The 20,045-nt window shown below is 53.9% G+C and overlaps 1 protein-coding gene across 1 annotated transcript; it reads right to left on the reverse strand.

Annotated features, from left to right (window-relative positions):
* Positions 1-11,678: 11,678 nt before the first annotated feature.
* On the reverse strand, positions 11,679-13,184 carry LOC135887992 (acetylcholinesterase-like). Its single transcript, XM_065415797.1, has one exon. It carries the CDS (start codon positions 13,182-13,184, stop codon positions 11,679-11,681), a length of 1,506 nt encoding a protein of 501 aa, XP_065271869.1.
* Between the last annotated feature and the right edge of the window lie 6,861 nt (positions 13,185-20,045).

A 20,045-nucleotide genomic window follows, 5' to 3' on the forward strand; every position in this document is an offset into this window, starting at 1 on the left:
CAGGACTCCTGGGATTCATCCCTATCTCTGGGTGGATATTGGGGTCTACTGGGTTTAGAGTAGTGGGGGGCTGGGAGCCAGGACTCCTGGGTTCTATCCCCACATCTGAGAATGGGGTCCATGGAAAGGGTATTAGCTGGGCAGTTACCAAGAGTGATCCCAATTCCCGCTTCTTCCATTCCTTCTCTCCCTTGACCCCTCTGTCCCTACCTCGCAGCCAGTGGCACAGACTCACCTGCCCTTCGCCTTGGCGCAATCACAGCTTTGTGGCTGTCGCTCTGTCTTACAGCTCAGCACGAAGGTGAACGGGGGATGCTGGAGCAAACAGGAAGCCTCCAATGCTGAGAATACCAGCCAGGGAGCAGCCACTGGGGCTTATCTGTGTCTTCACTGGGCTGTGCACACTCAGGGGTAGGAGGATCTGAGCCGGAGGATGGGGCTGTTGGGGAAGAGCCAAGGGCTTTGCAAACAGAGACCCAGTTGGGTAAACAGCCTGAGAGTTCTAGTGATAGAGGGGCCATGATCCCTGAATTGCGGCCACCTCTGGGGAGAGGGGTGTGTGGTTCTGCTGGTTACTAGGAAGTTCATAAGGAATCCTGTGTCCAAATAAAGCACATGTAGATTTTAGGGGAGGGGGCAGAATGGAATAACTGAAGGGGGTATATAGACAGGAGACTAGGGTTCATACCCCACCGCTGAGGGAAATTGCTAGGAGATCATAGAATCGTAGGACTGGAAGGGACCTCGAGTGGTCATTTAGTCCAGTCCCCGGCACTCATGGCAGGACTAAGTATAATCTAGACCATCCCTGACAGGTGTTTGTCTAACCTGCTCTTAAAAATCTCCAATGCTGGAGATTCCACAACCTCCCTAGTCAATTTATTCCAGTGCTTAACCACCCTGGCAGTTACAAAGTTTTTCCTAATGTCCAACCTAAACCTCCCTTGCTGCAATTTAAGTCCATTGCTCCTTGTCCTATCCTCAGAGGTTAAGGAGAATTATTTTTCTCCCTCCTCCTTGTAACAACCACTTATGTACTTGAAAACTGTTATCATGTCCCCTCTCAGTCTTCTCTTCTCCAGACTAAACAAACCCAGGTTTTTCAATCTTGCCTCATAGGTCATGTTTCCTAGACCTTTCATCATTGATGTTGCTCTCCTCTGGACTTTCTCCAATTTGTCCACATCTTTCCTGAAATGTGGTGCGCAGAACTGGACACAATACTCCAGCTGAGGCCTAATCAGCGTGGAGTAGAGCGGAAGAATTACTTCTCGTGCTTGCTTACAACACTACCGCTAATACGTCCCAGAATGATGTTTGCTTTTTATTTTTTGCAACAGTGTTACACTGTTGACTCATATTTACATTTTGATCCACTATGACTAAGGCTGCGTATCTGTCATGGAGGTCACGGAAGTCACAGATGTTGTGACTTTCCATGACCTCTGTGACTTCTGCAGCAGCCCCTGGGCCAGCAGCAGCAGTTTGGATGTGTGGAAGGGGGCTCAGGGCTGGGGCAGGAGGTTGGGATGCAGGGCAGTGCTTAGCTGGGGGGGCCCCCCAGCTCCCACCGGAATGTCCCTGCAGCTCCTAGGCAGAGGGGCGAGGAGGTTCCGTGCACTGCCCGTGCCCGCAGGTGCTGCCACAAAGCTTCTATTGGCTGCAGGTCCTGGCCAATGGGAGCTGCGGAGCTGGCGCTTGTGATAGGAACAGCACACAGAGCCCCCCTGGCTGCTCCTCTGCCTAGGAGCTGCAGGGACACGCCAAGCTGGGGATAGAGCCTGCAAGCCCCACCAACCCTCCCCACCCAGGACCAGTGGGGGTCCCGTTCTTTGCGCTGCCGCCTGCCTCACACCCAGCACCAGTAGAGGTCCCGGGCCATCCCCCCAGCACCCGCGGTGCCCCTGGTCCACCCCCTAGAGCACCTGCGGCCCCCTGGCCCAAGCTTTACTTAGCAGTATATAGTAAAAGTCATGAACAGGTCACAGGCCGTGAATTTTTGTTTACTGCCTGTGACCTATCCATGACTTTTACTAAAAATACCTATGACTAATACGTAGCCTTAACTCTGACCCCCAGATCTCTTTCTGCAGTACTTCTATCTAGGCCGTCATTTCCCAGTTTGTATGTGTACAACTGATTGTTCCTTCCTAAGTGGAGTACTTTGCATTTGTCCTTATTGAATTTCATCCTATTTACTTCAGACCATTTCTCCCGTGTGTCCAGATCATTTTGAATTTTAATCCTATCCTCCAAAGTACTTGCAACCCCTCCCAGCTTGGTATCATCCGCAAACTTTATAAGTGTGCTCTCTATGCCATTATCTAAATCATTGATGAAGATATTGAACAGAACCGGACCCAGAACTGATCCCTGCGGGACCCCACTCAATATGCTCGTCCAGCTTGACTGTGAACCACTGATAACTACTCTCTGGGAATGGTTTTCCAAGCAGTTATGTAGTAGCTCCGTCTTATAGTGGTTACATCTAGGTTGTATTTCCCTAGTTTGCTTATGAGAAGGTCATGCGAGACAGTATCAAAAGCCTTATTAAAGTCAAGATATACCACATCTACCACTTTCCCCCTATTCACAAGGCTTGTTACTCTGTCCAAGAAAGCTATCAGGTTGGTTTGACATGATTTGTTCTTGACAAATCTATGCTGACTGTTACCTTTCACTTTATTATCTTCTAGGTGCTTGAAAATTGATTAATTGTTTGCTCCATTATTTTTCTGGGTACTGAAGTTAATTCCCCAGGTTGTCCTTATTTCCCTTTTTATAAATGGGCACTATATTTGCCCTTTTCCAGTCCCCTGGAATGTCTCCCATCCTCCATGACTTTTCAAAGATAATTGCAAATGGCTCAGATACCTCCCCAGTTAGATCCTTGAGAATTCTAGGATGTATTTCATCAGGCCCTGGTGACTTGAAGACATCTAACTTGTCTAAGTAATGTTTAACTTGTTCTTTCCCTATTTTAGCCTCTGATCCTACCTCATTTTCACTGGTATTCACTGGATGTTCAGTGAGAAGCAGGGTCAATGAGTTGGTTTATTTCTAATGGGAAAAAACAACAGAGCAGTGACTGCAAGCAAGGGAAGAGCATCCCTTACTGAGCGCCCCCATCTGTGCAGCACAGCGCCCCTTAATGCCACACTGGAGCACTGGGGACAGCACTGACTGTCAGGGGATGGCGTCCCTACCCCACTCCCTGTAGTATCTGCTGACTTTTGGAAATCTCCTTTTGAAATTCTGTCCATGCTGCCGCCCTCTTAGCTTGTGAGAGCCACTCCAGGGGAGATCCTGGTTCTGACAACATGTGGTTGGGTCATGAACATTATTGACAGCTTTGGGCATGTTTGTTCCTCCTGTGGGGTGGGTCTGAAATTGCCCTGAGGTCCCTGCGTTGCTTCTTATAGTCGCTCGGCAATAGGGTTTTGTTATTTCTAGTTGTCACCATTTGTCACAAGTTGGGTGAGTCACAGTGGGACCCTGAGTGCATATTATGCCAAAAAATTTCGCCTAGATAATCTGTTGTGGCAGCAGGGGAGGAGAATTGCTGACAGATGGGATTGAGGGGCATTGACAGTGCTGCAGGAGGGGGGAGCCCAGGGCTGGGATATCAGAGGGCTGGGGGTCAGGACTGACCTGCATCGGCTGAGCTGCAGGGTGTGGGGGGAGCTCAGGGAAAGGTTAGCAGGAGGCAGTGCGTTGGGACCGAGGGCCATCGGCAGAGCTCTGTGGGGTGCAGGATCCCAGAGCTGGGATACCAGGGGGCAATGGATCAGCATTGAGGGGTATCAGCAGAGCTGTGGGGGGATGCCTAGGGGTGGGATAGCAGAGGGCTGGGGGTCGGGACTGAGGAGCAGTAGCGGAGCTGTGGGGAGTGGGGGGAGCCCAGGGCTGTGAGGGGATAGCTGTGGGCTGTGGGTTAGGAGTGAGTTTGTGTCAGCAAAGTTTTTTCCTGGGGCTAATTTAATGTATTCCCCATCCTGTTTGCTCTCCTGTTGATCCAAAAAGGCACTGTCCCTTTCCCTGCATGATCCCCCACTGGGAAATTCCTGCCCGGATGGTTCCCAAGCCTCAGAAAGATCTGCTGCCTCCGGGGCAGCAGGGAAACTGTCATCTCTCTGTGCTGGGGAATCGCCTTTCCCTGGCCCAGCATCTGCCAGTGACCTGGAGAAGCCCAGCATGGCCCGGGTTCTGCTCCTCACAGCCGCTGCCCTGCTGTGCCTCATGCTGGGGGTAGGTCTGCGGGAGGGATGGCACAGCTCATTTGGTGCAGAGACTCAGGGACAGCTTTGGCTGGCTTGGCCACTATGGACAGCAGTAGGGATCCTGCTGCAGCAAGTACCCCACAGGTGAGCTGGCAGCAGGGGGCACAGGGGCAGGGGCTCTGCGCAGATGGACACCCACCCCTCTCCCTCTCCGAATCTATCTCCCACCTCACCTTGTCCATCTCTCTGACTCCCTCTCTATGTCTGTTTGCACCCCGCAGTGGGGGGCCAGCAGTGCCGGGAGTGCACCATCACGAGCTGTCAGGTTGGCTGCATGCCAAAGGGGGACGCCTGCACTGCCAGGCTGGGCCAGTTCTGCAGCATCATCACAGTCATCCGGTGTGAGTCCGAGACACCCTCATCGCCCCACCCCTATGGGCCTTCATTTACACACAACCCCCCATGGTCATCAGCAGGGAGAGATCCCAGGCCTTTCAGCACCGCAAAAGAGAGCTGTCCCTTGGACTGAAAAGAGCGCTCTGTTAGCTGGCAGCAGTGGTAGGGCTATTATCTGATGGGGACAGTCACTTGCAAGGTTCTTACATAGTGGTCACGAGCTGTCAGCCTCCACCGCAAACCCCGCTTCACCGCCAGCATTTGGAATGGTGTTAAATATATAAGAAGTGTTTTTAATTTATAAGGGGGAGTTGCACTCATAGGCTTGCTACGTGAAAGGGGTCACCAGTACAAAAGTTTGAGAACCATTGCCCTATACCCATAGCCCTAGCCCTGACCCTAGCACCTTAACCCTATGTCCATAGCCCTAACCCTAACACTCCAACCCTAACACTCATTTCTTAACCCCATTCCCATAGCCCTATCCCTAACACTGTTGACTTAACCCTATGCCCATAGCCCTAACCCTACCACTGACACCCCAAACCTAACCCGCCCAATTGCTAGTGCCCAAATACTATCCCTTAATCCTGTCTCCCAACCCTTATTCTACCCCCTAATTCAAACCCTATTATGCTCCGTGTATCCTATAACCCACCATCTCGCCCAGCCTCCCAGCCCTCTCGCTCTCTCCCCTTTACACTCTACCACATCCCCACTAATGCTAACCGAGAACCCCACCATTTAACTCCACAGCCAGTCCTACCCTATCAGCCTGTTGCCTCTTCTACAATCCTAACAGTCACCCCTAACTCTGAACTGAACAGTTCCACCCATCCCCCATCATCCTGCCACTTAACCCTAACCCTCAGCTGGAACTGGAACCCATAAATCCCAATTCCCAACCCTAACACCCTAATTATAACTCTGCTCCCCAAATCTGACCCTAACTCTTCAACCTTTAACATTAAGACTAACCTTAGCCACCCCACCCCTCAGCTCTCCTCCAGCTCCTCCCAGCTTTAGCCAGCTTCAGACTCCCAGAACTGAACCAGCCCCAATCCCAATGCCGCTTCCTTCCTTGCCTAACCAAGAAGTGGGAGGGGAGTGGTTAGAACAGAGTGGGTCAGGGAGTTAGGACTCCTGGGTATTATCAACTTCTGGGGGAATTCTACGCCACTGAGTATGTGAATTCATGTGCTGTGGAGAATTTTTTTCCCAGCAGAAAATCTATTCTGTTGCAGTTATGCCTTTTGCCCTCTAGGGGCCGCTGTGGCACCAGAACAGAGAGCAGCCAGTCCCGGTCCAGCTCCAGCTGTGGAGAGGGAAGAGATGAGGCTGCCTTCCTCACAGCGCCCTGCTGGTGGGGCCAGGTGAGGACTCAAGGGATATGGGGGGACGGACAGAGTGGGGCACATGGGGCTGCTGGGGGTGTGTGTCACAGACTGGGGTTCATAAGGGCTGATGGGCGAGGGACAGACTGGAGTGGGGGCTGAATTGGAGTGGGGGTGCAGAGCCACATGGGGATGGGGTTAGGGGTTGCAGGACCACCTGGGGATGGGGGAAGGGGATGCAGGGATACATGGGGGAGTGGGTGGCTGAGTGGGGGTGCAGGACCACATGGGGATGGGAGTGCAGGGCTTCATGGGGACAGGAGAAGGAGATAGTTGTGTGGGGATGCAAGTACACATGGGGACGGGAGGTGCGGGGACACATGGGAACAGGGGTAGATGTGCATGACTGAATGAGAGAGGCTATGGGTCAGACAAGATCTGCATGGCTGGGGCTTCCAAACAATCCCTCCTCCCCCCCAAAAAAACCTGTTCTATACTTCTTCCAACCACACCCTCCAAGTTCACACCCAGTCTCCTTCTCAGCAAATACTTCACTCTCCCGCAGCACCTCCATTACCCCGACCCCCACAAGCCTTTGCACTGCTTCTGAGGGGGGCCGGAAAAACATTTCTGTATTGTAGTTTAAATGAATTAATACTCAAAGTTCTGTACTGTATTAATATGCCTAGTAAGGAATCAACTTGTCAAAAACATTTCCTGAATCTTTTTTGTTGTCTGTATTGTTACAGACATATTTGCTGACAGGTATTTTGAAAGAAATTACCAAAATAATTGAAACAGGTCCGATTATATTATGTTATGTTGACAATTAAAATATGCAGAATTTTTAAATATTGTGCGCAGAAGTTTTAATTTTGTGGTGGAGAATTCCCCAAGAGTAATTATCCCCATATTGGGGATGAGAGTGGGGTTTGATGGATTAGAAAAGTGTGTTATGGAAGCCAAGATGCCTGGGTTCTATCCCAGCTCTGGGAGGGGATTGGGATCTAGTTGGTTAGACCAGGGGAGGCTGGGAGTCAGGAATCCTGGGTTCCGTTTCTAGCTCTGGGTGCACAGTGTGATCTCTGGCCTTTGTCATTTGCCTCGTGAAAACCCAGAGCATCATTTACCTACCTCCCCCCCCTCCCCCATGTAATCTGTGTAGTTTATTACTTCAACACTTAACCCCAACACACACACTCTCCCCTGCTTAGGAGCAGCTAATCAACATCACACGCCAGGGTTTTGTCTCTAGACTGAATATGCTTTAATGCACTGGGTGTGGAGAAATTGCAGCGGGAGGGTCCGTCCGTGTATGCCCAGCGGGTTTATTAGCAGGAGCCTCATTAATGAATCGACAGGCGTTAGCAGGAACTGGATGCTCTTGTCTGCATGGAGGGTTCCCCCCGTCAGGGGATTATAATTGCTCAGCTCTTCATTCACTGCCCCCCGGGCTGGGCACGTCCTGGGTCTGCTCCTGCAGGACACACAGTGAGTGGGGTTAACAGCAGTGGGGATGAGCTCAGACTATGCAGGGTTTGGTCTACTTGCAAATGGGAGGGGAGACCTGCGGGGAAACCAGGTGCAGCACGGGCTCAGTATGGGGTGCTCACCCCTTACAATCAGTGCTAATCCCTGTGCAGTAGGGGGCGCTTTGCTGCACAGAGCCGCATGGGGGCTCAGCAGGGAGCTGTCTCCACACAGTCAGTGCTCCTCCCACTGCTATGTTCTAGCAGTAGGGGATGCTGTGCTGGTGGAGGTCCTGTGTTTCCCAGCATCTGTGAACCCCGGTGTCCAATGTGCAACATTCTGCTCTGCCTCCCATAAGAGTCCCACCACCTCCAGCACAAAGGTTTCCTAGCGGCTGCTGGATTCTCCTTCACTCCCTGTGCTGCACAGTTACACAGTGGCCATGCCCCTCCCCAGAGCCAGCTGTGTGTTATTTTTTCACTGCCTCTTTTCTCTTCAGTGCCATTATGGGCCACCTGCCCCCAGGCCCCTCTGTCCTCGGCTCCATCCCTCTGTCCCCACCCACCCTGTTAGGCATCACCCTGTCTTAGCTCATGCCTCCTCCACTGGAAAGGGGTCTATATGGCGTTTGGCTGGTACAGGAAACACGGGTGTTATTGTCCTACCCAGAGGGGCTGAGCAAGTAAAGATGGGGCTGACCTGGGGCTGCCCCACAGCAGATGGGTTCTGGAGTTCCCAGGGGATGTGAGATCTACCCCAGGCAGGAAAATGGGGCATCTCTAGGAGGCCAGAAGATCCCATGGATTTGTGAATGTGATCCAGGGTATTTCCCCTCTACGGGGCAGCAGCTCCAATCCAGCCCCAGGGATAGTGGGGATTGGCTGGCTCAGAGGGGTGGGGAGACACGAGGCCTTTCCCCTCTAGGGCTGCTGTCCTTTCAGCCCTCTGATGCTCACCAGTAGGGCTCGGCTTCCTTGTGAGCAGTGATGCCAAGAAGCTGCAGCGGTGGGCAGGGGACGTCTCCTTGACTTGGGGCGGCTCCAGTCCGATGCGGAAGAAGTTCTGCTTTGTGGGGTCGTAGGGGTGCCTCTGCTTCCCGCTGCCCCCTATCCCCATGGGGTTCCTGTGGGGGAAATTCAACACGCCCCACAGAGGTTAGTACCAGGCCTGGGCAGGGATGGGAACATGCTTTGGCTTGAGTCTGACATCCTGGTTGCAGGGGTCATTGGGAGACAACTTGAAAAACTTGGCCACTTTCCAAAATGGCTGCTATCCCTTGTTCCCAATGAGATTGAAGCCAGAGGCTGACCTCAGTTAAGATGGCTGCTGCCTCTTGTTCTCTACATATGAGGACATTGCTCAAATTTATAAAGTTGAGCAATGTCCTCGTTGATCTTGATGACATGGAAGTCACAGGCTGCCCTGAATTATGATGGCTGCCATTGGGCTACAGCACTTCGTAAAGTGAGTCTGCCCCTAGGAAAGATGGCCACTGTTCCCCATTGTTTCTAATGGGACTGAAGCCAGGCTTCCCTCAGGGAAGATGGACATCCTTTGTGCTCATAGACATAGGAAGGGGCAATTCAGGGAGCAGAGCAACATGCGTGGATGGAGGTGGGGGAGACAAGGAGTGACACTGGGATGTCAGGGAACATAGGGGCATAGATAGGAGGATCTGAACTGGAAGGAAGTCTGAAGCCACCATTTTTCCTCACTTAAGATGGCCCCTCTCAGTTGTCCTTCCAAGTAGGATGAGGTCACATGCTGCCCTAACCCAAAATGGCCACCATCTCCCACTGTGCTCAATGAGATTGAAGCCACAAGCTGCCCTGAGTCAGCTGTCGTTTGCCTACAGCCCTTTCACGTGTCAGCCAGGCTGTCCCTAGGAAAGATGGCCACCACCTGCCATTGTTCTTAAGGAGCCAGAAGCCACAGGCTGCCCTAAGTTTAGAAGGTTTCCCTCTGCTTGAAGCCCTGCAAGTAGCAGGAACGTTGCCTGGAGGAAAGATGGTGGCCTGGGGGAACAGCAACTCTATGGCTCCCTCTGTAGGCAAAGTAGAAGAACAGAGGCCAGCTTCCTGCCTGACACTGGGCTAATCTGCATATGCAGCTCCCCGGCTCACCCTGTGGGTACATGGGAAAGTAGAAGGGGCACCAGCCTGCTAATAGGTGTAATCTGCAGACGTCCCACACGCTCCATGCAGTGACCAATGCTGCACAATCGAGGATTTTCCCATGTGTAGAGCTCACAATATGTGTCACATTGGCTGTGTTACTGCAGGGATGGGAACAGGGTGGCATGTATGAGAACACATGGGTAAAGGGTAGACAATGGCCCTTCCTAGATTCATAGATTCCAAGGCCAGAAGGGACCAAAGTGATCATCTCATCTGATCTCCTCTGTAACACAAGCCACAGGAGTTCCCCCAAACAATTCCTAAAGCAGATCTTTTAGAAAAAGATGCAGTCTTAATCATCAGTGATGGAGAATCAACCATGACCCTTAGAAAGCAACAGAGGGTCCTGTGGCACCTTTAAGACTAACAGAAGTATTGGGAGCATAAGCTTTCGTGGGTAAGAACCTCACTTCTTCACTTGCATCTGAAGAAGTGAGGTTCTTACCCACGAAAGCTTATGCTCCCAATACTTCTGTTAGTCTTAAAGGTGCCACAGGACCCTCTGTTGCTTTTTACAGATTCAGACTAACACGGCTACCCCTCTGATACATGACCCTTAGAAAATTGTTCCAATCGTTAATTCCTCTGACTGTTAACAATGTATACCTTATTTGAAGTCTGAATTTATCTTGCTTTGACGTCACACCTTTAGATCATGTCAGACTTTTCTTGGCTAGACTGAAAAGCCCATTATTAAATATTTGGTACCCAGGCAGGTATTTATAGACCCCTCCACCTTCTCTTAGGAAAGCTACATCGATTGAGATCCTTGATTCGATCACTATAAAACAGGTTTTCTAATCCTTTTGTCATTCTTGTGGCTCTTCTCTGGACCCTCTCCAATTTATCAAAACCCTCTAATTACCCAGGTGATCCCATTTACCCTTTTTTATAAACTGGCATGACATTAGCTTTCTTCCAATCTTCTGGAACTTCCCCTGTGCTCCAAAATGTATTGAAATTCAACATTAATGGGCCAGAGAGCTCCTTAGTCAGCTCTTTTAAAACTCTTGGATCCAAATTATCTGGACCTGCTGATTTAAAAATGTCTAATTTTGGTAGCTTCTGTTTAACATCCTCCAGAGATACTAGCGTAATGGAAAGAGTGTTGTCATCCCCATACGATGAGACTATATCACCTGTTTTTCCCCAAATACAGAACAGAATGATTTATTGTAGACTTGCATTACTATTGATAATTCTGCCATTTCCACCTAGTAATGGACCAATCCCATGGTCAGGATTCTTTTTGTTCCTACTATTGTTAAAAAACTCCTTATTGTCCTTAACTCCACTGGGCATAGATTTCTTCTTGTGACTCTTTGCTTCCCTCCTCAATTTTCTACAATTGCTAATGTCTGATTTATATTCATTACTATCATCTTCTCATTTCTTCCATGTGTGGTATATTATTATTATTATTATTATTACTTTTTTATGGCTGCCTTCCCTTCTCTAATCTGAGAATCAATGGGCCCAAGGTGGGTGGATAGAACTAGAATGGGGAATGTTGAAGAGATTTTTTGGGGAGTTTTGCTTGCTTATTTTTGATGTAAGGGAGCGTGCCTTTGTATCTATGCCCTGGTCTATGCTTAAAAGTTAAGTTGCCACACTTAACGCAATCAGAGATGTGAGAAAACCACACACCTGACTGCTGCTCCACTGCTGGAGCAACCCCTTTGGCTGGTGCAGGCTGCATCTGCACGATAATTGGTGTAGCCATGCCCGTATAGTCTCCGTAGCAGAGACATCCCCTGCGTTTGTGTGGCAGGGCTGGGAAAGAGCAGGCAGAGCTTTGAGAGTACTAGCTCCTAGCTAAAAACCTTGTTTCCTTGAATGAGGATGGTTGTGTTCATGGGATCACTGACATCCTGATGAGGGAAGAAGGGAATTAGCCCTAACCTGGAAGTAAGTTCAGCTCTAGGTCAGGGGCTTCAACCAAACAGGTTATCTATATTTTAAAGGGACTCCTTCTTTGCCATGGCATTGAGCCGGGTCTTCCTGGATGTTGCGGACACCGGGCCAAAGAGCTACAGGCTAGTTGTTTTCCCGGGTGGCCTCAGGGGCACAGGAAGATTCCCTTACCCGCTGCTGACGAACTTGCTGCAGGACTGCATCATCCTTTGGCTCATCGCTGCCTCGGCCTCCGTGTGCGTGTGGTTGGCTTCTCCCACGGACGCCAGGGTCCCGAACAGGTAGGGCAGCTCAGAGCCGTGCGGCACCCCCGTCCATTCAGGTGTAGACAAGCCGCTCATGCGGTGGGTGAAGTAGTAGGCGTACACGGAACTATTGGCCTCCGCCTCCCGCCCAGCCACCTCAGCTACCGGGCACACAAAGAGGTAGTCACCAGCGATTTGATCCATGGCCCATCGGTATCGTGCCTCGCCGTGCCTCTCCCCTTCCTTGCTGTACCGCTGTGCCACGGCCCGGACGGCCTCTTCTGGGGCTCCTGGCACTGTGAGCCTCACCACCTGCAGCAGCTCCTCCCAGCCGACATTGCTGGCGTTCTCCAGGTTGAGGCTGGGGGCACCAAAGATTAGCATGTGGGAGCCTTCATTGGCGGTGAAACCAGCCACGATAGGCATAGGCTGTCCGTGCTCAGCCTGCAAGAGTCTTGGTGGTGTATCAGGGAGGAAATCCCCATCTGGTGTCGGCACAAAGGGCAGCCCCAGCAGCTCCCTGTGGTGCAAGACGGAGAACTCATGTTTGGGGAACTCCCCTGCTTCCTTCCCCTGCAGGCAGCCCACCAGGGCGGTGTCATCGCTATCGGTGCAGCCCAGCAGGTGGCCCAGCCTCCGGCCTCTCTCCTGGGCCTCTCTGAGTGAAATCCAGGCCCATGGTGCGTTCGGGGCTCCGCTCTGCATTGCGGCGCGAGTGAAGAGGGGCCGGCTCCCTGGGGAGAGGAGGTGGAAGCCGACTGACGCAGCCCCAGCGTCCTGGCCGAAAAGGAGGAAACGGGCCGGATCCCCTCCGAAGGCGGCTGCGTTGTCCCGCAGCCAGTGCAGCGCCAGGCGCTGGTCCCACAGGCCGGCATTCCCCATGGTGGCTGGGGGCAGAGACAGGAAGCCCAGCGCCCCCAGCCGGTAGTTCATGGAGGCCACTATCACGTTCCCGGTGGTGGCTAGGAAGCGCCCGTCGTAGACATCGACGGAGGCTGCACCTGAGAAGAACCCCCCGCCGTGGATCCAGACGATTATGGGGGCCGGCGCGGGCGGCCGGGGATGGGGCACCCAGATGTTGAGGAAGAGGCAGTCCTCAGACTGTGGCGTTTTGGGTGTCCATGTTTCGGCCTCAGGGTAACCAGTAAGCGGAGACTGCAGGCAGACATTGCCGAAGCTGGTGGTCTCCAGGACGTGGCTCCAGGGCTGGTGGGGAAGCGGTTTCTGGAAGCGCAAGGCCCCCACAGGGGGCTCGGCGTAGGGGATGCCCAGGAAGGCCGTCACTGTGCCGGAGCCGGCCTGGAGGCGCTTGCCCCGGATGGGGCCACTATTGGTGAGCACCTCGGTACCGTCGTCATCGGAGCCAGAGCTGATGCCCGGCAGGGAGAGGAGAAGCAGGCAGGGGAACGTGGAGAGGAGTCCCAGCATCGCAGCAGCTGGAAGGGAACCCCCCCCAGATGGAGTTACAGGGAACAGGATCTGGGGTCTTTCCCCTCTAGGGGGTGCTGGCTCCCATCCAGTCCCAGCCACCGAATTACAGACAGCAGAAGGGAGCTCCGTACTTCAGACTAGATCCCAGTTAGCAAATAGAGCCCCTTGGTGTGTACCGCCCATGCTCTAGCTCGCTGCTGTGTTCCCTGCTCTGCATCAATCCTGAGTCTTGTTCTGGGCGGGGAGTGGGGTCTAGTGGTTAGAGTTGGGAGGGAGGCTGGGATTGAGGACGCCTGGGTTTTACTCTGGGAGGGGAGGGGAGTGGGGTCTAATGGGTTAGAGTGTTGGGCTCTGGGAGCCAGGGCTTCTGGGTTCTATCCCCAGGTCTGGGAAGGGAGTGGGGTATGGTGGATTATACCACTGTGGGCCGGGAGTCAAGAGTCCTGGCAGGGACGGCTGTAGGCACCAGTGCTCCAAGCATGTGCTTGGGGCAGCACTTTCCAAGGGGCGGCACACCCGCCCCCCCCCTTTTTTTTTTCTTGGGGCGCAAAGAGCCGGGAGCCGGCCCTGAACCAAGATGTTCCCTGTCTTGCATCTGAAGAAGAGAGGTTCTTACCCACGAAAACTTATGCTCCCAATACTTCTGTTAGTCTTAAAGGTGCCACAGGACCCTCTGTTGCTCCTGTCAGCTGAGGCTTTCAGGCTGAGCTAGAACTGACACTGCAGTCGCTAGATGGCGCTCATGGCAGCCGGAGTCGCACAGGCTGGACGGCAGTTCCGGCTGCCCGGCCGCTGGAGAGCCGGAGCGTCATCCCCGGAGCTGAGCCCGGCTGCGGCGGCGAGAGGGGCTCAGCTCCGGGGGATGATGCTCCGGCTCTTCAGTGGCCGGGCAGCCTGAGCTGCAGCCCAGCCTGGGTGTGAGGAGCCGGGGCGGGAGGGAAGCGGGGACGGGGGGGGAGGGGTCCTGCTGCCGCTGCTGCTCTGAGTCTCCCCAGGGCGGCGCGGCGTTTCCCCGCCCGAGGGGGCTGTGCAGGCGCCGCCGGGCTGGGCAGGGGGCGCGGATCCCAGCTCGCGCACTGACAGGGCGAGTGGCTGGGCAGCCCGCGCTGCCAGGGAGCTGCCGCCGCCCCCTCCTGCCCCCAGACCCAGCCCGCCGCGCACCTCCCCCGCCTCAGCCCCGCGCTGCCTGCCCTGGGCGGGGAGAGGCAGAGCCCGGCTCCGAGCGGGGCAGCGGGGGATACTGCCCTGCTGGGGGACCCCCGTGGCTCAGGCACCTGGGGGTCAGTGTCTGTCCTCTCGGCTCTGCCTGCACGGGGCTGGGGAAGCAGCTGTCAGCGCCTGCCCCTCTCAGCCCTTGCACCCCCCATCCCGCTCGCAGCCCCTCCACTTGTACCTCGCCCATCGCTCCTTCACCGCACCCCTTCCCCTTGTCCTCTCCCTTCACCCGCACCTCTCCCCTTGTACCCTCCCCCAGCCCTCTCCTCCCGCACCTCCCCCCTCCCCTGCACCTCTTCTCCCACAACCCTCCTGATACCCCCTCTCCTCCTCCACCCTCCTCCGCGAGTACATCACACCCCGCCTCTCTGCCAGTGTAGAGCCCCGAAGCACCCCCACACCCGCTCCTCTGCCTGAACCCTCTTTACTAGCTCCCCATCCCTTTCTGGGTACAAGGTTTGAGGGTTAGTCCCTATGCCTTCCATGTGCATTTGGAGCACTAAAGATGGGGTTGCGGGGGCGAGATTTATACTAAAGTGAAATAAAAATAGGAGAAACAGTTTGATCCCCACTGCAAGTGTAAATGCGGATTGCTGTGGTGAACAAGGTCGTCATGTTTGGGGGGGGGGAGCTCAGGGCTGGGGCAGCAGGGGGTGCGGGTGGGGGGGGGAAGAGAGAGCCTAGGGCTGGGGCGTCAGGGGGTGCGGGTGGGGGAGGGCACTGGTGGTGGGGGGGAAAGAGCCCAGGGCTGGTGTGGGGGGCAGCCAAATTTTTTTTTTGCTTGGGGCGGCAAAAAACCTAGAGCCGGCCCTGAGTCCTGGGTGCTGTCCCTGGCTCTGGAAAGGCAGTGGGGACCAGTGCGTGAGAGCAGGGGGTGCTGGGAGGCAGGACTCCTTGGGTTCTATCCGCAGCTCTGAGAATGGGGTCTGTAGGAAGGATATTAGGTGGGTAACTGCCTAGAGTGATCCCAATTCCCGCTGTTCTTCCACTTCATTCACTTCCTGGGCCCCTCTGTCCCTATGTGTGAGGCAGTGGGGCCCCGGGTAGCACAGACTCACCTGCCCTTCTCCTGGGCACACTCACAGTCGTGTCTTACGTCTCAGCACGAATGGGAGCTGGGTGGATGCCTCAGATGCCAAAATTAACAGTCAGGGAGCAGCGACGGGGACTTATTTATCCTCAAATCCGTTTCCTCATTGGGCTGTGCACACACGGGGGAGGAGGATTTGGGCTGACTGGGTGGGACTGTTGGGGAGGAGCCAAGGGCTTTGGGAACAGAGATCCAGTTGGGTTCACAGGGTGAGATCTCTAGGGACTGAAGGGCCGTGATCCCTGAATTGCAGCCACCTCTGGGGAGGGGCAGCTGGGTAACAGGAAATGAATGGGGGATTCAGTGTCCACTGTTGATTTTTGGGTAGGGGGCAAACTAGAAAAACGAAAGGGGGTGTTTAGCCAGGGGCCCCAGGTGCATTCCCCACCATGGAAGGAAAGTGCGTGGGGAGGTTCAGTGACAAACAGGGCTTATGGCTAATGTGCAGGTGAGCACTTGCTGCACCACAGCACCATCCTGGGGCATTTGGGACTGCACCGACTCCAAGGGGAGAGTGCCCCCTAGTGAGTCCCCACACTCCTCCCTGCTGCATTGATCCCCCTACTGCCACGCTGGGGTATTGAGGTCAGCACGCACTGTGAGAGGAGAGCACCCCCTCCTGAGTGCATATGTCCCTTCGGTACAGCGCACCCTAATGCCACCCTGGGGTATTCGGATCAGCACTAACTGTCTGCGGACAAAAACAACGAGGAGTCCTTGTGGCACCTTAGAGACTAACAAATTTATTTGGGCATAAGCTTTCGTGGGCTAAACCCACTTCATCAGATGCATGGAGTGAAAATAGTAGGCAGGTATAAATACACAGCACATGAAAAGATGGGAGTTGCCTTACCAAGTAGGGGGTCAGTGCTAACGAGGCCAATTCAATCAAGGTGGATGTGGCCTATTCCCAACAGTTGACAAGAATGGGTGAGTATCAACAGAGGGAAAATTACTTTCTGTAGTGACCCAGCCACTCCCAGTCTTAATTCAGGCCTAATTTGATGGTGTCAAGTTTTCAAATTAATTCCAGTTCTGCAGTTTCTCGTTGGAGTCTGTTTTTGAAGTTTTTTTTGTTGAAGAATGGCCACTTTTAAGTCTGTTATTGAGTGTCCAAGGAGACTGAAGTGCTCTCCTACTGGTTTTTGAATGTTACAATTCTTGATGTCTGATTTGTGTCCATTTATTCTTTTGCATAGAGACTGTCTGGTTTGGCCAGTGTACATGGCAGAGGAGCATTGCTGGTACATGATGGCATATATATATTGTGACAGACCCAGACCAGTGGGGTACAGGAGTCTAGTAGAGGGCAAATATACTGGTCACTGGATGAGTAGTTTTCTGTTCCCTGAGTGACCAGAGCAGGGGCTGCACTAGAGTAATCAGGAACCTGCTAGAACCAGTTAAGGCAGGCAGGCTAATCAGGGCACCTGGGTTTTAAAAGGAGCTCACTTCAGTTTGTGGTGTGAGTGTGAGGAGCTGGGAGCAAGAGGCGCAAGGAGCTGAGAGTGAGAGAGTGAGCTGCTGGAGGACCGAGGAGCACAAGTGTTATCAGACACCAGGAAGAAGGTCCTGTGGTGAGAATAAGGAAGGTGTTTGGAGGAGGCCATGGGGAAGTAGCCGCGGGAGTTGTAGCTGTCATGCAGCTGTTACAGGAGGCACTATAGACAGCTGCAGTCCACAGGGCCCTGGGCTGGAACCCGGAGTAGAGGGTGGGCCTGGGTTCCCCCCAAACCTCCCAATTGACCTGGACTCTGGGTTCTTCCAGAGGGGAAGGTCTCTGGGCTGTTCCCCCAACCCACATGGTGAATCTCTGAGGCAAGAAAATCCGCTAATAAGCGCAGGACCCACCAAGATACAGGAGGAACTTTGTCACAATATATAATCGGCCTCATTAGCACTACAAAAAGTAATTTTCCCTCTGTTGATATTCACCCTTTCTTGTCAACTGTTGGGACTAGGCCACATCCACCTTGATTGAATTGGCCTCGTTAACACTGACCCCCTACTTGGTAAGGCAACTCCCATCTTTTCATGTGCTGTATATTTATACCTGCTACTGTATTTTCACTCCATGTATCCGACGAAGTGGGCTGAGCCCGGACTGCGGCGGCGAGAGGGGCTCAGCTCCGGGGGATGATGCTCCGGCTCTCCAGCGGCCGGGCACCCTGAGCTGCAGCCCAGCCTGGGTGTGAGGAGCCGGGGCGGGAGGGAGGGAAGTGGAGCCCGGGATGCAGGGAGGGGGGAGGGGTTCTGCTGCCGCTGCTGCTATGAGTCTCCCCAGGGCGGCGCGGCGTTTCCCCGCCCGAGGGGGCTGTGCAGGGCGCCGCCGGGCTGGGCGGGGGGCGTGGATCCCGGCTCGCGCGCTGACAGGGTGAGTGGCTGGGCAGCCCGAGCTGCCAGGGAACTGCCGCCGCCCCCTCCTGCCCCCGGACCCAGCCCGCCGCGCACCTCTCCCGCCTCAGCCCCGCGCTGCCTGCCCTGGGCGGGGAGAGGCAGAGCCCGGCTCCGAGCGGGGCAGCGGGGGATACTGCCCTGCCAGGGGACCCCCAGAGCTCGTGCACCTGGGGGTCAGTGTCTGTCCTCTCGGCTCTGCCTGCACGGGGTTGGGGAAGCAGCTGTCTGCACCTGCCCCTCTCAGCCCTTGCACCCCCCATCCCGCTCGCAGCCCCTCCACTTGTACCTCGCCCATCGCTCCTTTGCCGCACCCCTTCCCCTTGTACTCTCCCTTCACCCGCACCTCTCCCCTTGTACCCTCCCCCAGCCCTCTCCTCCCGCACCTCCCCCCTTCCCCTGCACCTCTTCTCCCGCAACCCTCCTGATACCCCCTCTCCTCCTCCACCCTCTTCCACGAGTACATCACACCCCGCCTCTCTGCCAGTGTAGAGCCCCCAAGCACCCCCACACCCGCTCCTCTGCCTGAACCCTCTTTACTAGCTCCCCATCCCTTTCTGGGTACAAGGTTTGAGGGTTAGTCCCTATGCCTTCCATGTGCATTTGGAGCACTAAAGATGGGGTTGCGGGGGCGAGATTTATACTAAAGTGAAATAAAAATAGGAGAAACGGTTTGATCCCCACTGCAAGTGTAAATGGGGATTGCTGTAGTGAACAAGGAGGTCATGTTTGGGGGGGGGGGAGCTCAGGGCTGGAGCAGCAGGGGTGCGGGTGGGTGGGGAAGAGAGAGCCCAGGGCTGGGGCGTCAGGGGGTGCGGGTGGGGGAGGGCACTGGGGGGGCGGGAAGAGCCCAGGGCTGGGGTGGGGGGGCAGCCAAATTTTTTTTTTGCTTGGGGCGGCAAAAAACCTAGAGCCGGCCCTGTACAGACTAACACGGCTACCACTTTGAAACCTGTCTGGGGACGCTGCCGCTGCCCAGCTCCCTGTAGCATCTGCAGACTTCTGGAGGTCTCCTTTTCAAATCCTGCCCATGTTGCAGCCATCTTAGCTTGTGAGAGCCACTTCAGGTGAGATCCTGGTTCTGACAGCATGTGGTTGAGTCATGAACATTAATGATAGCTCTGGGCATCTTTGTTCCTCCTGGGAGTGGAAATTGCCCTAAGGTCCTGGGCTGCTTCTTATCCTCATTTGGCAATTGGGGTTTTGTTTTTTCTAGTTGCTACCACTAGTCACAAGTTAGTCACTGTTGACCCAAGTTGGGTGAGTCATTGCAGAACGCTGACTTCATACTACTTTGGCTTGACAGAAGTCAATGTTTATTTCTTTATAATTTTGATGGATAATATCGAAGTTCATTTTAAAGGATTTTTCAATTTTTATTAATTTCAACTTTTGGGAAATTCTGGGGGCAGGTCAGACAATTATTTAATGGCAGGTGAGAGCCAATAAGTTAGTTTCATGAACTGTAAAAACATCAATTGTCAACCTCCCCCTCAAAAGATATAAAGTAAGGTTGCAGTGTCATTTTCAAGCGGGATTTTCCTTTCTTTGAGTATCTGTAAATTTCATTGATTATCAATGGAAATATTTTTCCGTTAGATTGTGTGTGCGCAGTGAAATTGATGTTTAGTGACATGTAGCGATGTATTCTAATCCTTCCAAGCCTAATATCACTACAGAAGATTTAGCAACAGAGGAGGGGAATTTCTGCTGCGTGGGATTGCGGGGAACTGGCAGAGCTGTCGAGGGGGGAAGCCCAGAGCTGGGAAATCTAGGGGCTGTGGGTCAGGACCTGTGGGGAGTGGAGAGAAGTGAGGGCTTGGATGGGGTGGGGGCTGCAGAAGGGGACTGATTGTGATCAGCAGAACTGGGGGAGAGGGATGGAGCCCGGAGTAGAGTGACCAGACAGCAAATGTGAAAAATTGGGACAGGGACTGGGAGTAATAGGAGCCTATATAAGAAAAAGACCCAAAAATCTGGACCCTCCCTGTAAAATCAGGACATCTGGTCACCCTAGCCCAGAGCTGTGATTGCAGGGGGATGCAGATTGGGATTGAGAGGCTTCGGTGGAGCTGTGGGGAGTGGGGGAGCCCAGGGCAGTGAGGGGATAGCTGGGGGCTTGAGTCAGGAGTGAATAGATATCAGGTGAATTGATTTCC

The sequence above is a fragment of the Emys orbicularis genome, chromosome 13 (genome assembly GCF_028017835.1).
Source record: "Emys orbicularis isolate rEmyOrb1 chromosome 13, rEmyOrb1.hap1, whole genome shotgun sequence".
In the NCBI taxonomy this organism is placed as follows: Eukaryota; Metazoa; Chordata; order Testudines; family Emydidae; genus Emys; species Emys orbicularis.